This window comes from Empidonax traillii, unplaced genomic scaffold, assembly GCF_003031625.1.
Source record: "Empidonax traillii isolate 1590-97213 ecotype Southwest subspecies unplaced genomic scaffold, ASM303162v1 scaffold107:size1083646, whole genome shotgun sequence".
In the NCBI taxonomy this organism is placed as follows: domain Eukaryota; kingdom Metazoa; phylum Chordata; class Aves; order Passeriformes; family Tyrannidae; genus Empidonax; species Empidonax traillii.
This window is the reverse complement of record NW_020955300.1, coordinates 478,202-493,543: the sequence shown is the minus strand read 5'-3', so window position 1 is coordinate 493,543 and position 15,342 is coordinate 478,202. Positions and strand designations below refer to the sequence as shown.

Here is a 15,342-nt window from a genome sequence, read left to right as displayed (position 1 = left end):
TAGTCACAGGCACAGAAGTGCCACCAAGATAACCAAGGGTCCGAATCTACTATGGTTATTCCCATATTCCCTGGTTTTTTTACTAAGACTTTACCAGGGAATCATATACGACAGTAGGATCTATACCAAATACTCTGGAAAAATTTAAGAAAAATTCTTTTGACCTTAGGAAAAGAAATAGCCAAACCAAACGAAATAACTCTTTTTTTAAGACTAAAAAACGTAAGAAAATTTCAAGTTATAAAAATAATTTGCTGATTTGCTACACAGGGCTAAAAATGAGGTATCAACAATTCTTTTTCTTCTCTCTAATCATTAGGTTAAAAAAATTATGTGTCAATGCTGTGTTAATTCAATAGAAATTAGAACAGGTATGTGGTTTGCAATAAAACATTTAAAGGACTTTGTATCTTTGGAGACCTTGGGAATCAAGGTTTTGTTTTTTCTATTCCCAAGCCATCTGTCAGTTTACCAACATCCAGTTGTGAGCAACAGTTCACACAGACTCACAGCTGAATCACAGAAATTCTCCAAAAGCTAGCCAGATTTCATTCCTTTGGTGATATCTGGGCTCTTTATAGGATGCAAATGAAACAGAATATGATCCATTTCATGAATCTTTCTCAACTCCACTGAATGTTCCACTATGATGTTCCTCACACACAGGAGTCCCAATTCTCACCTGCATCCCTCTGTATCACCACACTTTTATTTCAAACAGCACTGTTCAATTGCATTATTTTCAGAAGATGGTTTATATTACACATGCTATTTTAGAACAAATATTTTCAAGTTGGGAAGATTCAAATGCTCTCTTACCACTTTCGCAACATAAGGGGCATCACTGCCAACCGACTTTGAAGAATTAACATCAGCTGTTAAAAAAGAAGCTTTTATTAGTAGGAGGAGAGCAAACTGTCATAAAGCACACAATTATTTGCTACGCAGCATGGACAAACACATGACAAAGTAATAAGTACCAACATGAACACAGACCAGTATCTTAGCATTGGTAAGAGAACTACTCTATATGGCAAAGGCTACTGTATATGAGTATAGTCTTGCATTCTCCCTTCTGTTTGAGGAGAACAGGCAGTTTACTAAATAAAAGAATTATTTTTTACTATCCAGTAGCTTTTTCCTAGTCACTAGTATTTTTTTTTGGTTTCTAGGACTCTGATAAACATACGCCTTTGTGGACATAAAGATGAAAAATAAATTCTCTCTACTGTGTTGCCATGTCACATATCCAAAAGTGACTTTCTGTTGGCAATAAGCTGTTGATATTTGTGACACAAGATGCAGGTATGAAGGACATCAAGTTACACAAGCACTAAGTACAGGAACAGTCAGGGTCACAGTTTTGGGCAAATGATGGGGAAGCAGAGAGCACGCTTTGGCTTCAACAAAGCAGGAATTTTAACATGAAGAACTACACTATTTGAGTGAGTTAGAACTCCAGTAAATTTAGTAGCTCATTGAGCAAGGCTGAGTAAGTAAGTGAAAGCTTCTCTGGCAAGAAGCCACACACTGGTCCTGCTTTTCTTCTTAACCCACTTATGCTGCAGTCTGTTCATTTTAAAAGCAGGACAGACTTTTTGTTGTTGTTTTCCAACTCAGTATGAATTCAGTGCAACTTTTTCACCAAGATGAGGAAGACCATATTATAGTGATCACATTAACTCTCATCCGCTCAAAAATGTTTGAAAAATGACTGGGGCAATCAAGTAGATGGTCTCAAGACCTCTCTTATATGTTCATCTGTTCAAGAGATACTAAGTAAGGAACACTATTCACTTTAGGAAATTTCCCTTGTATTCAGTAACAGCAGCGCAATACAAGAACTGTACTGATGGTTTCAAATGTGAAGTCCAAATTTGATTTGTTTTGAACATTAGTTATATTAAAAACAATATACAACATGTCAGAAGTTCACAAGGCAATGAAAAAAATCAAAGCAACCCCAAAATCAAAAGCAGCCCAAATACTGGTTGTTCAGTAGCCTCCACAGAATATAATCAGACAGCTTCAGTTCAGAATTTGTCATTATAAAGACACTCATGCAAAAATCCAGTATTTCAGCCAGACCAAAAATCACATTTAAATAAATACTAAACTACCTTTTCCATGGCTAAAAAGTAATAAAGATTTTTCGTTTAAAAGAACTACCACTGGAAAATCATACAACTAGTGTTTAAAATTACTATTTGTTTACTCCTGTCATCTTCTTCCAACACCCTGATCCGAGCTAAGGTTCTAGTAAAGATCAAGTGAAGACACTTTGTATTTCTAATTTAGGGTCAACATTTCATTGTTTTGAATAAGGATAAACATCTCACTCCTTGTTTTAAACCATTATCGAAGATAACTGCACTTACCAAGGTATAGGCGTCCAAAGCCACCCTGCCCTATAGGGACACCTAATTTCCATTCTTTTCTTGATGTATCTGCTAGAACCTCCCCCAGAGCAAACACTTCAGCAAGTTTCCTTTTTGCAGGGGCTCTTTTTCCAGCAGTCTTCTTATTATATGGCATTTTCCCTGGAAAGTGAGAGGAGGGAATGGAAAATTAAAAAAAGCATAAGTTACATGCTGATCTGATTTGTTTCATGTAGAAATCTGTTAGAAGCATGAAAAAGTATGGATTGTTTAAGTTATAATTTGTTACTTTAAAGATACCTTAAAAGAAATGCAGTATGCTGTTTCATTGGCATGAATTCTAAGTGCAAAACAATGAATTTTTCAGGGCATCACAAAAAAATTTGACAGCAAAAATCTTAACAAGAGAAACTTATTAGAAGAGCTTGTGTAATACATGCTAAAAAAATCAGAATCCAGCATATTCAATCAATCACAACCAATCACAGGTGGCAAAAACTTGGAAAAAAGTATGAAATAAATCTCAGTTTTCCTGGAGTTAAACTTGCATATTGAAAAATTCTAAGTCTTCATTAATAATATGAGGGATTCCTCTTACTTCTAAAAAACACACAAAAAGAATTAAAAAAAGCTATCCAAACAGTTAATCATTTTTTCTCCTATATAGCTGCAAGCAACAAGAATCAAAGTCAGCTTATTGTCTACATGGTAGCATTGAGTGGGTCATCAAAAAACTAATACATAACTACCTATTTTGAGATCTTAAGTATAAAAGTATAACTGTTGCCTTCTCGCAACCTCAGGTCTCAGATAAGGAGTATTTCCAGAATTAACCTAACAGCCTACTGGAACATGCATCTTTCTGCAGAACAGAATCATAGAATCTTGTAACAGTTTGAATTGGAGGGAAACTTTTAAATGTCGTCTAGTCCTTCTGCAATGAGCAGGGACATCTTCAAACAGATCAAGTTGTTCAGAGCCCTATCCAATCTGAACTTAAATGTTTTCATGCATCTACCACCCCTCTGGGCAACCTGCTCCACTGTTTCACCAGCCTCGTTGTAAAAATTTCTCTCTCCTATCAAATCTAAAACTACCCTTTTTCAGCTGAAAACCATTACCCCTTGTCCTGTCACAACAGGCCCTTTTAAAAAGTTTGTTCCCATCTTCTTATAGGCCCCCCTCAAGTACTGAAGGTTGTAACAAGGTCTTCCCAGAGCCTTCTCTTCCCCAGGCTGAATAATCCCAATGCTCTCAGCCTATCCTAATAGAAGTGCTCAATCCCTCTATAATCATCTTTGTGGGCATCCCCTGGACTCACTCCAACAGGTGCATGTCCTTTCTGTGCTGGAGACCCTGTGGATGCAGCACTCCAGGTGGGGTCTCACCAAAACAGAGTAGAGAGGCAGAATTCCCTCCCTGGACCTGCTGGCCACACTGCTTTTGATGCAGCCTAGGATACACCAGACTTTCTGAGTGGCCTGATGGCTCATGTCCAGCTTTTCATCCACCATCACCCTAAAGTCCTTCTCAGCAGAAGGCCTTATTTTGAGCAAATAAATGTTGTGAGCTTTAACAGAGTCAGATTTTGCTGCAGTAAAAGAACTTAATGAATATGTAGCCATGACATGGCATGCTCTTCACATGAATTGTTTTATAAAGAAGTGATCTTTCCCTCTACCTTATGCAGATAAAAGTCATGTAGAGTCACAGTTATTTTCTAAAAGATACCATTCTGACTGGTGGGATTTTATGATTTTGCTGGAAGCAGAAAGGAATATTAATACACAATTCAGGACTTTTCTGGATAGCAAAATACCTGTTTCGTAGTAGTCTAGCTTCTCAATACAATAACCTTAACATCAGTTTTCCTCTTTCAGTTCCAACGTTCCTTTAGGACTTACTTTAATTTCCCAAAAAGAAAACTGCAGAACTATAACAGTTGTTCCAAAAGCACTCACCCTCCTACAAGACTGTTCTGACTGGGTAGTATCTTCAGGAAATTTTCTTCCTCAAATAACGTCAGTCACCCAACTAATATTTGAAGAGGGCAGCCCACAAATGTTTCTCTACCTACTAAATGCAAGAATAACTGTCAAGTTTCCTGAAAATGTTATTTCATCCCTAATACTCAAGTCTGCAACTGTGATTGACCAAACCCCTAGAGGTGAAGTGTGACAGAATAAAACCCAACAATGGGTGAAATACTACATGGAGATGAAAAATGGTGATATGTCCAAGGAGTTCTGGCAATAATGCAAGGGAGTTCACTTGAGCTCAACACAAAGGGGGCTGATGGGTGGCCTTTGTTTTAGGAAAACAATTGAGTGGAGCTCAGAATTGTTAAGTGGATCAAATGGAAGTGTAAATGTCTCCCAGAGTTAGCCTGGCCAGTGTGGGGGGAGTGAATAGGAGGCTCAATCCAATATAAGCATGCAAAAACTAAATAACTAGCAGAAGAACTTCGAAGAGAACAATGGGCTTGAGCTGGTTGCAATCCAGGTATTCCTTCCCCGTGGCCGGGGACACCAGCATGGTGAGAGTGAACATATTATAGAGACCAGTATTGAGAATCACACCGGTATTGTGACTGAACTCAAAACTGTATTGTTTTCAGTATATTTTGCATTAGTCTCCTAAACCAGAAATCTCGTATTGCACTATCTTCAAATAAGTAAATTCATTATTAAATATTGCATCATTCATACATAGAAGATCTAAAAGAATCTGGTCAGATAGTAGTGGACTCTGGCAGAAAGCAGTCTGCAGACACCAGTCATTCAATATAGAAACAAATTCAGAAGAGAAGGTGCATCATTCTATGCTGAAGTTCTATTTTTTTCAGAGTCCTTATTAATCTGGGAAGTATCTTTGTGACAAAGAACCACATCTGAATACCTACTGTGTTTAATGAGTAACTTTCACAAAACAAAATTAAATACTCACATCACAGGAAGAGACTGGTATTTATCAATACCTACATTGCACAAGCTTCCTCATTATCACAAAACAGGATATTTAAATTCTGCATTACTTTTCCATATTTCGACTTCAGCACAGTAACATTCTTCCCTACCATCAAGACACATTTTACATCTACATTTTAAGACTAACACAGCTTTATCCACAGTCTTCAAAAAACTCCTCTCTATCTACATCCCTTCATCTTTTTTTTTATCTTCAAGGTGATACATACTTTACTGTCTTAGAGGAAGATCCTTTCTCCAGATTTTCTACAGAGAAAAATGAGACTTTCAAGCACAAAACGCAATTCCAACCAGCTCAGATAAGGCCAGACCAATGAGAAAGCAATGGTGTCAAAGTGCCATAAGGAAGAGAGTGGCAGAAATGGCTACACATTGATATCACTTATAAGAGCAGGCCAAAAAGATCACTGCAGACCTTTAAGCAGCTTCTCAGAACACCCACATTAGGAAATGGATTAAAACAAAGGACAAACTGAAATCATTAGAAGTGGTAATGGAATAATAAACCAGAAGTCTGGAGCCCCTAGGCTGACTCAGATAGATAAGGAGAAAAAGTGCAAAAATCAGTAGTGTTGCCTAAGGACTCAGATGTGGGACAAGATCACACTCACTGTCATCTAAAAGATACCAAAATGTATTCAAAATGAGCATACTGTCCTCAAGCTAAGAAACAATTTATTGCCAATATCTTGTCAATATAAGAGACATGAAGAGGGCTTGAAGGACTGCACCCCTTGACCTCTGAGTTACTACAAATAATGCTGTCAAGACTTGGACAGGTGCACTTAGGTGCTTGAATGCTGGACAGATTGCTGCCCATAAAAGAAAACTTCACGGCCTCTTTGACAATAAGGCTGGCAGGCCCCTGAAACAAACCTGCCGATATGCTTCACATCTCTGACAGTCACAGCGAGACTCTTGATAGCAGCCTCACTTAAAGGGGAATTAAGTTTACTTAAAATAATTCCTCAAGGGTATCAAAGGAAGAGCTGGTACTTCCCGCTTTCAAACATACCCCTTATTTTGTTTAACATGGTCAATAATTGTACGCCTGAAGGTATTTATTTTTTTAAAAAATCCAATAATGACAACTTCCCTTTATCCATAAATGCAAAAATTCAAAATGGACATAAGTTTGAGCGTCCCCAGCTGGGAACCCTGCCCTTAACAAATACACTAGATACACAGACATGGTTTCTTGGCTGTCTATATTCACACCCATCTGTTAGGATGGCACTGTGCCTACTTACAAGTTGGTCAAGCTATCAGTAGGCCATAGGTGCCAAACAGTGATCGCTTGCAATGGGCAGCATGCACAATACTGAGCACTCTTTTGCAAAAAAGCTGTTATCCAAGGAAACATTTTAGCAATGGCTGCACACGCTTTCACATTTATTTGGATAAATGTATTCATCCCTCTACTGCTTGAAACCGAAGACACCTGGAAACTGCAAAAATTTTCTATGTGAAAATACAGAGCTAGGAAAAAAATAGAAAAATCATGAAAAAAGACAATGACATTTTAGTGCAAATTCTGTCATTCTATGTGCTTTTCAATTCACAATACAGCAAACACCGGGGGTTTGTCAGGAAACCTATGAACCAACGAACATGACATGGAGCTGCCTACCATACATTGCACAACTGGAATAAAGTCACCTACTTCTCCTTAAAATCACCTTTAAAAATTCACCACTGCCACTTCCCCAAGAAAAGAAAAAAAATCTTAAACTTTTCCTCATCTCAATTACCTCTTTCCATCAATAAACAGAAATATCCTCCATCCCACACGTATTGTGAAGCTTGATTCATTAGTGCCTGCAACCATGGTAAAGTCCTTGGAAACAGTGCCATGGATGTCAAGTACTGTGCTATCATTCAAGTATCAGACCTGCCCCTACTTAGCTAAGGTGCCTGACAAGAACAATTTTCAAGGTACATGACTGTAAACAGCAGCATTTTATGTGGCTACAATGTGCTCAAAACAAAGATTTTGCTACTTAGAAGTATGAATAACAGAAGTCTATTTGTCTAAACTCTCTCCAAAAGCCTCTTACTACTACAAAGGTTCTCATTCTCCTCCCTAATAAAACATCTTAGAAAAAACAGAATACACTGTACTTGAGATAGCACTATTGATACAAAATTGTCTGCATATCAGTGGTGTTATCTTTACAAACGCTGGCTGCAACGGCTGCTACTTGAGCGATACTTGAACTCTTTGAATAAATATGAATAGCCACTTCTCAATTCTTGCTGGCATCCATTATCAATAAAACTCTGAAATGAATATAAAACTAATTTATTTTGAAAGAATTATTTCTGCTGTGTGTCAAGCCAGACTGGTTTCTTCCTGATCTTCCTCTTTTATTCTCTGGAAATTGTCGTTTTTACAGTTGTTTGTCTTAGTAGGACCTAATTTCATTCTCAGCCCAGAGGAGGCATCCTGGGGACCTGTGCTTCTCTTCAAGAGTAGGTAGCCCCACAGTAAGACCTGGAATCTACCCATCATTAACACTGTTCATCAGTCACAGCAAGAAATCTAAGTCTGCCTGAAAAAAAAATAAATTAACACAAGGAAAAACAAAACCAAACTTTTGCTCAAGGAGTGGGAAAGAAAGAACTCAAAAGTTTAAGCCTTCTGAATACTGTAGAATTGTTTCACAGGAGGGACCACACAAAACAGTAACTGAAATGTTAGTGGCTTGTCACACCTAGTGAGGTAGACAGTAAAAAAAGACCTTCTTGCATAAATCAGGCATTCTGTGACTGGTCCATCACTGCGTTTCTCCTGTGAAAACCTCCATAATCTAATTTCCTTATGATGAAGACACCTGACAATTAATGGCACTTACGGAAGAAGAGGCGCTAGGGTTCTATCCCCAAGAAATAATTTTAAAAAAAGTATTATTAGACAAAATTAATAAATGCCTCTGGTGGACCACTATTACTAAGAAGCATTTCATCACAACAGCACCACACTGGACCAAATAAACACCTTTTTTCCTTTCTTTTTCTAAACAAACCAAGATGGCTTAGAATTTCAAAATGCAGCTTGTTCAGAGGTAGGAAACAGTCACTTACAAGAGAAATTACTGTGATCCTAATTTTAAATTGCCTTTTCAAGAATACTCTCTCTTCTTCTGAACACTGTTTAAGGTTGTTCTCAAAATCCTGAACGACACTCAGTTATTGCAGTAAAAATCACTGAGCCCTGTAAGGAAGGTATCAAATCATCTGTCACTCCATATCACCTCACCACCAAACCAACTGCAAATACCTAATACATGTGAGTGAGACACTTAAAGGCTTTTTGACCATTTGGCCCACTGGATAAAAATCAATAGCTCTGAAATTTATTAGGAATCTTACCCCACTGGGGGATTATCCCCAAGAATTAAGTGGATAGCTTATTCCTAGAGAGGAAGGCACATGCCTTTTGACACAGTAATAGTTACAGGAAGCTTCATAACAGCTTTGGTATTTTTGTCAGTGATAAAAAGGGCCCATGGATTCCCTATGAATTAATAAAAGCTTTTATTTTTATTTTATTAGTGCTTGAGCACCAATCGAGAACCAAAGAGAATAATGGGGTTCACTCTGCCAATGACTGCTCCAGTCTTAAACAAGGCAGGCAAATGGAGAGAAACCAAGAAGTGAAGAGAAACCACGACCACTGACAGACAGAAACCAGCTCAGCCCAACTCTTACACAACAGGCCTGTCCTGATCCTAAAATCGCAGATTTTTGTTATTTGTAGGCCTGTATTCAAAAAACGAAATAAACAAATTATGTTCGAAGTACAGCTCAGCAACGCCTCCCAGCCAAGGTGATGCCTCACCAGGATGACTCTGAAGGTGACGAACCTTTAAGTGTCACTGAGTACAGCTCAGCCTTCCCCACCTCGCCTTAGGGCTACAAAACAAACAAACAGGAAAGAAAGCAACTTAGACCGGTGCGACCACAGGCAGGTTTAGAGGCCGCAGCCCGGGCAGGCGGAGCAGAGGGGGCAGGAGACCCAAAGGGTGAAACCAAGGCAGCTCTGCCTCACCTGCCCCCCTGCCCTCCCTCCTTGACGGCCCACGGAGATCCTCCGGCGCCACGGGCTGGGACGGGAGAGGGAAAGGAAGGCGCCTTCCCTACCCCTGGAGGCAGACGAGGAGGAGGAACAGGGCGAGGCCCCGGCGGCACCACCGGCCTCCTCAGCCAGGGACGAGGGATAGACCCGCCAGCAGGACGGGCGACGCTCGGCAGGGCAAAGGGGAAGCAAAACAGCGCCCCAAAACTCGCCTCCTAAAAAAAAAAAAAAAAAAAAAAACAAAAAAAAAAACAACCAAAACAAAAAACAACCTGCACCGCAGAAGCAGCCGCGGTCCCAAGTGCCTCTCCCGCTCCGGGCCCGGCGCCGCTCCCGCCTCCCGGTCCGAAATTCCCGCACTGCGCGAGGCCCCGCCGGCCCGCCCGCCCCGCTGCCACCTCCCAGCATCGACCGCCGCCATTGGTCCGCCCCGCGCGGCCTCCCGCCCTCGCCCCGCCCTGAGCGCGGTGCCTGCTGGGAAGTGTAGTCCGTGACCGCCTCCTCCACGGCCTCCCGCAGAGGACGTGGACTACAGTTTCCGGCAGGAACCGCGCGCGCGATGGGCCAAGGGCTGAGGTCTTTTAAAATCAGAATTATTTAGGTTGGAAAAGACCTTTAGGATCATCTAGTCCAGCCGTCAGCTCAGAAGCACCATCACGTACACCAGTGAACCCTGTCCCCAAGTGCCACATCCACACATTCGCTGAACACTCCCAGAGATGATGGCTCCGTCACTGCCCTGCCCAGCCTGTTCCAGTGCTTCACAACCATCTCATGGAAAATTTTTTGAAAGTTACAAGGAAACTCGGTGCTTTAATCCGCAATAAGTTTGGGAAGGACTTTGTCAGGCTGATACCACGGAATCACAGAATCAACTGGCTTGGAAAAGACCTTGGATCATCAAGTCCAAACTTTGTCTGAACACCACCACATCAACTAGACCTTAGCACTAAGTGTCACATCCAGTCTTTCCTAAAACGTCTTCAGCAATGGTGACTCCACCGCCTTGGAGTGGACTCACCACTCCAAGGCGCTGGAGTCACTTACTGTGTGGCAACAACCTGTGTCCAGGAAACAGGTCAAAACACAGGGCACTCCATTTCTATGGACCAAGGTCATGCAGTGATTCTCCATCCCATGTGACTGACGCCCTTGCCAAACCCAACCACTCCAGCCACCCCAGTCCCAGCCACCCCAGTCCCAGTGTTGCTTTCTGCAGCAGGTCTGACCCATTTGTCACCTGGTATCACAGAATCATATGATCATTCAGGTTGGAAAAGACCTTTAAAATCATCTGGTCCAGATGTTAAAAGCTGCCAAGTTCACCACTAAACCATGACTCTAAGTGCTCTATCTACACTTCCTTCTTTTGTTGTCAGGTACAAATTTCTTCACCTCCATACTTCCTTCTGCCAAGCTGTGAAGTGGGAGACAGGTGTAGAAGATTAAAGGCATGCCAAAACAGGGAATTTAGGGAATGAGGCAGAAAAATAAAAGGACAGTGGTTTTATTTAATTAATTTGCTGGGTATTTTAAACCTTTAAAATGGTATTATGTTTTCATAGCCATCATCTTCACATGCTGCAATTTTAGAAGTACTAAATAGCTTAAAACAAAGAACTATAATTATGTAGTATGTTCATCATGATAGTACTTATATTGATTTTGTTAAAAAACTTGGGTTAAATTAAGAATAATAGAAATGTATTCCAGAAATACCAGGTAGTCCTGCAGATTTTCAAGAATCTGAACTGTTCTGAATGTTCTAGGGTATTATTGCTCATAGGAAAGACCAAAAGTGTGTTTGAAAGAAGTGAGCACTACCACGTGGTAGCGTTTCACTTGAAGTACTATCCTCTATAGTGTCGAATTATTGGGATCATGAAACCATTCTAAGATTCGACTAGAGAAAATAAAATGAGAAATTTACTACATATTTCATTTCTATACATTGATCACATTTAAATTTAATAGAATGTAGCCTTCAAGTTCCAAACCAAAATTATGAGAACATCATTGAAAACTTAATCTTGACAATGTCATTCTTCAAACAGTCTTAATAATGAGGCCAGGGAGATCTAAGTAAACTGTGTAAAGTGTGACCACTTAAAAGTTTGGTCAAAAAAGGAATATCTTTCTTGCAGAAAGAATGGAAATATCTGCCTCTGATTTTTCTTTGTTGCGCCAGAATAATCAGTTCAGATTTAACCAAAGGAACAGTTTCAATATATCAGTCCTACTTCTTGCTAAAAAAAAATCACAAAATTCTGCCAATAAACTATCAGAGCAGAGACTTTCATGTGTTCCATTTCCATACACTAAAGAGATGGGGCTTTTTTAGCCAATCTGGATGCATTTATGTTTATAGAGGTACAGGTGGAAATTCTTCAGGTATTAACCAAACCTGGAGTGAACACAACTTTTCTCACATGTTCCCTATATACTGTCAGTGGTTTGTCTAGATCATAGAAAAGCAAGTATTGACCAAACAATCATAGAATCATAAAATCTTTTAGGTTGGAAAAGACCTTTAAGATCATTGACTCCAACTCAGCCTAACACGGTTAACCTAACACTGCCAGGTCCACCACTAAACCATGTCCCTAAGTGCCACATCTACAGGTTTTTTAAATATCTCCAAAGACAGTGACTTCGTGTTTCCCTGGGCAGCCCGTTCCAATGCTTGACAACCCTTTCAATGAAAAAAAATTCCTAATATCCAATCTAAACCTCCCCTGGTACAACTTAAGGCTGCTTCACTTGGTTGAAGAGACCCCCTCCATACCTGTCTACAGCTCCTGCAGTTGTAGAGAGCAATGGGGTCCCCCCTGAACCTCCTCTTCTCCAGGACAAACAAGCCCAGCTCCCTCAGCAGCCTCTCATTAGACTTGTGCTCCAGGCCCTTCACCAGTTCTGTTCTTTCTCTGGACACACTTGAGCACCTCAATGTCTGTCTTACAGTGACAGACCCAAACCTGCACGTGGGATTAGAGGTGCAGCCTCACCAGTGCTGGGTACAGGGGGATGATCAAAAGTGTAGAATGGGTTTCTCAGCATCGTCCTTCACTGTAATAGGTAGTAAGAGTATTCCTGAAATGTGCTGACTGCAACTCTCAAATATGCTTTAGGAATTATTTTAAATTTGATAATCATGTTTGGTTCTTTACCAAAGAGAGGCCTTTGTATCTTTTACTTAAAAGATCTGTAATCTTAAATGAAATGGGCAATCAAATCTATGTATGCACTACAGTTACAGCTGTTAAGAAGAATTCAAATGCTACTTTTAAGTAGTAGTAAATATGCAGTACATTGTGTACTATAGTATATAAGAAGCTGAAAACATAATTTAGCAATGGGTTAAAAGGTATCACATCTTGAAAGTGGCTTGACAAGAACATCTGAAGAAATAGTGATCAAACTACAGTGTAAATTCTTCGAAACCAGCATCTCATAAAATTACCTAGAATGACCTTAAAAATTTTCAGAAGGTTTTCAGTTTTGTAAAACTCAAGAATAAATGGAGAATAGCCATTTTGTGAATGGTTATTCTTTCAGGATAGCTATATGTACTCATCAGTTCCACAAGATATGCAATTTACATCCTCACTACTAGAAGAATATTAAGAATGTTCCTCAAAAGACTCAAAATAGTACAAATAATATTTGAATCCTCCTACCTCACAGTAAAAAAAGGAGAAAGAAAAGTTAAGAAGTTCCAAATTATTTATCATCACAATTTTATTCTACAGTAATAAGTCTGAGACATGAATTGATTAAAATTGTTTCTCAAAGTCTTCAGGGACTGTTAGACAAAGTCAGAAAGGTAGGTCAAATCTCTTGAGTTGTTTCAGTGCTTACTCACAAGGTTTGGTAGAATGCAACACAGGAATGCATGAATGTGAGAGTTCCAGTAAAAACATCAAATAAAAAAGTACCAAATATCTGCAGGTAGTGGGACAGTGTTTTATACTTCAATTAGGCTCATTTCTGCTTCAGCATAGTGTTTTTCAGGCTGTGATTCATGGGCTGAAGTTCTGCAAGACATCAGAAGGGCATATTGGAGCAGAAGATGTGCACATGCTTTTCACATACAGCTGCAAATAAACAAGGAACAATCAAGAAATGTAAAAGTACTACATTTTGTTCTTGAAAATTAGAGCCATGAAACATTATAAGATGGTTGTTTATTTTTTATTAAAAGATATTGAAATACCTTTGGATTTCAAAAGATATTAAATGATGCAGTAGTATTTTTACTTGATGTTCTTAACATTTCTGCTGTTCCAAAGATTATAGAATTAAATGTCTCAGAACTACAGCATGTGTTCCCTTTCTGCAGTTTGTTTTTTTTTTGATTTGCAAAATGAGAAAAGCACTTATAAATTTCACAAACAACTTGTCATACTACACACAAGGCTTTTAAAAAAAAAACAAAAAGTGAAAAAAAAAAAAATCAGTAGACAATTCCAAAATGAATGGGAAGACTGTGCCACCACGTAGGCTTGAGAAAAGGGTGCATATGCACTACACTCAGCTGTCCTAACTGAGGTTTGAGGACCACAGATGGGAGAAGAAATTAAGGTTAGTGTTCCTAAAAATCACCATGGTATTTTCTTCAAATTACAGTCTTCATGAAGTGCTAGACCAAGAAAGTTTTGCTAAAAACCTTGTGGTCAGAGTTCATAAACAGTTTGAGAAGGAACAGTGGTATGATCGTGGTCCAAGAAGCAGTTCTTGACTCAGTAGCTTTGTGTTAGCATCTGCCCACAGTGCACCCACTGTGGTGTACAAGGTATTTATGCTTCCCATCATATCTACATATTATACTGCAGTGGGAATATATTGATAGTAGGGAAAAAAAAAATTTCCCTCCCATTCACATTTCACACTATTTTCCTCAGTAGAAAGAGGTATATAAATTAGATGAAGTCTGTGGGGGGGTTTCTCTAATGTGTTTTTATTAAACTTTAAAAGAATAATCACTGTTATCTGGGAATAGCAGTATGGCACTCCAGAGTTGTCTTGTTTATCCGTTAATATACATTCCAAGAGAATTTAAAGTGATTTGCCCATTAACTTCAGATCTTGTCCATAGTTTAGGAGACCAGTGCAACATCCTGTTGTGGCTGAGTGCTGTTAAAAGATGTCGAGGAACAAAACTGGTTTTACCAGTCTTTCCAGATGTCTTTAGTGAGTTAGACTAATTTTTATATTTTTTAGGTATGAATTTAAATTTTTGCTTATTAATTCCTTGAAAATATAGGGAGTAAGAAGCTGTTATTTCAAACACTCAATCCATTTGATGAGACAATTTATTTGCTCAGTACAGTTACTGATCCATCTAAAAAATTACACATGAGATAAGGCTGTCACCTAAGTTTTCTTCACCAAGAGAAGGTAAAATTTTGTGTTATGATACGATCAACCTCTTAAAGAAGTTAATAAAGAATCACTTTAGCAAATAAATATTTACCCCTTATTAAAAACGACGAATCGGAGACAGAGATGCTGAGTAAAATTTGTTTAGCTTGAAGTGACAAAGGAAATTTTAAAAAATGTCAAAGTAAGACCTGGATTTCTTGACTCCTAACTTTATATTATGACTTTTAAAAATTATTAATTGTGCAATTCAAAACATTTAAAATTCAAAACTAAAACACTGAGGCAGGAGAGGCCTTTGTGAATCTTGCAGCTCTTTGAAAATATCCTCTATCCTCTGTATTCATTCCCCAAATTAAGTAGTTATATCATTAAAGGGAGGAATGGAATACAGGGTAGAAGAGATCCAATCTCTACAGAGTACCTAATAATTTAATTGGGAAGGGGGATGAAGCATTAGAAGAATTAATGAAAATGCTATGGAAGAAAAGCTACAGAGTAAGACCCATAGAAAGTTTCA

General features: G+C 39.0%; 1 protein-coding gene across 3 annotated transcripts in view; it reads right to left on the bottom strand.

The window, feature by feature from the left end:
* The window catches only part of VRK1 (VRK serine/threonine kinase 1), a 35,470-nt gene extending 25,649 nt beyond the window's left edge, over positions 1 to 9,821 (bottom strand). For 2 of the 3 annotated variants that reach the window (XR_003571102.1, XM_027882591.1), the window contains exons 1-3: positions 9,720 to 9,821; positions 2,379 to 2,540; positions 820 to 875 (exon numbers count right to left, since the gene is read on the bottom strand). Coding sequence is in view for 2 of the 3 variants with exons in the window: in XM_027882591.1 (XP_027738392.1) it covers positions 820 to 875; positions 2,379 to 2,535 (213 nt within the window). In the remaining variant the exon portion in view is untranslated. Of the gene's footprint in view, positions 1 to 819; positions 876 to 2,378; positions 2,541 to 9,715 lie in introns of all 3 variants that reach the window. The other variant, XM_027882592.1, reaches the window with a different exon arrangement.
* Positions 9,822 to 15,342: the final 5,521 nt, after the last annotated feature.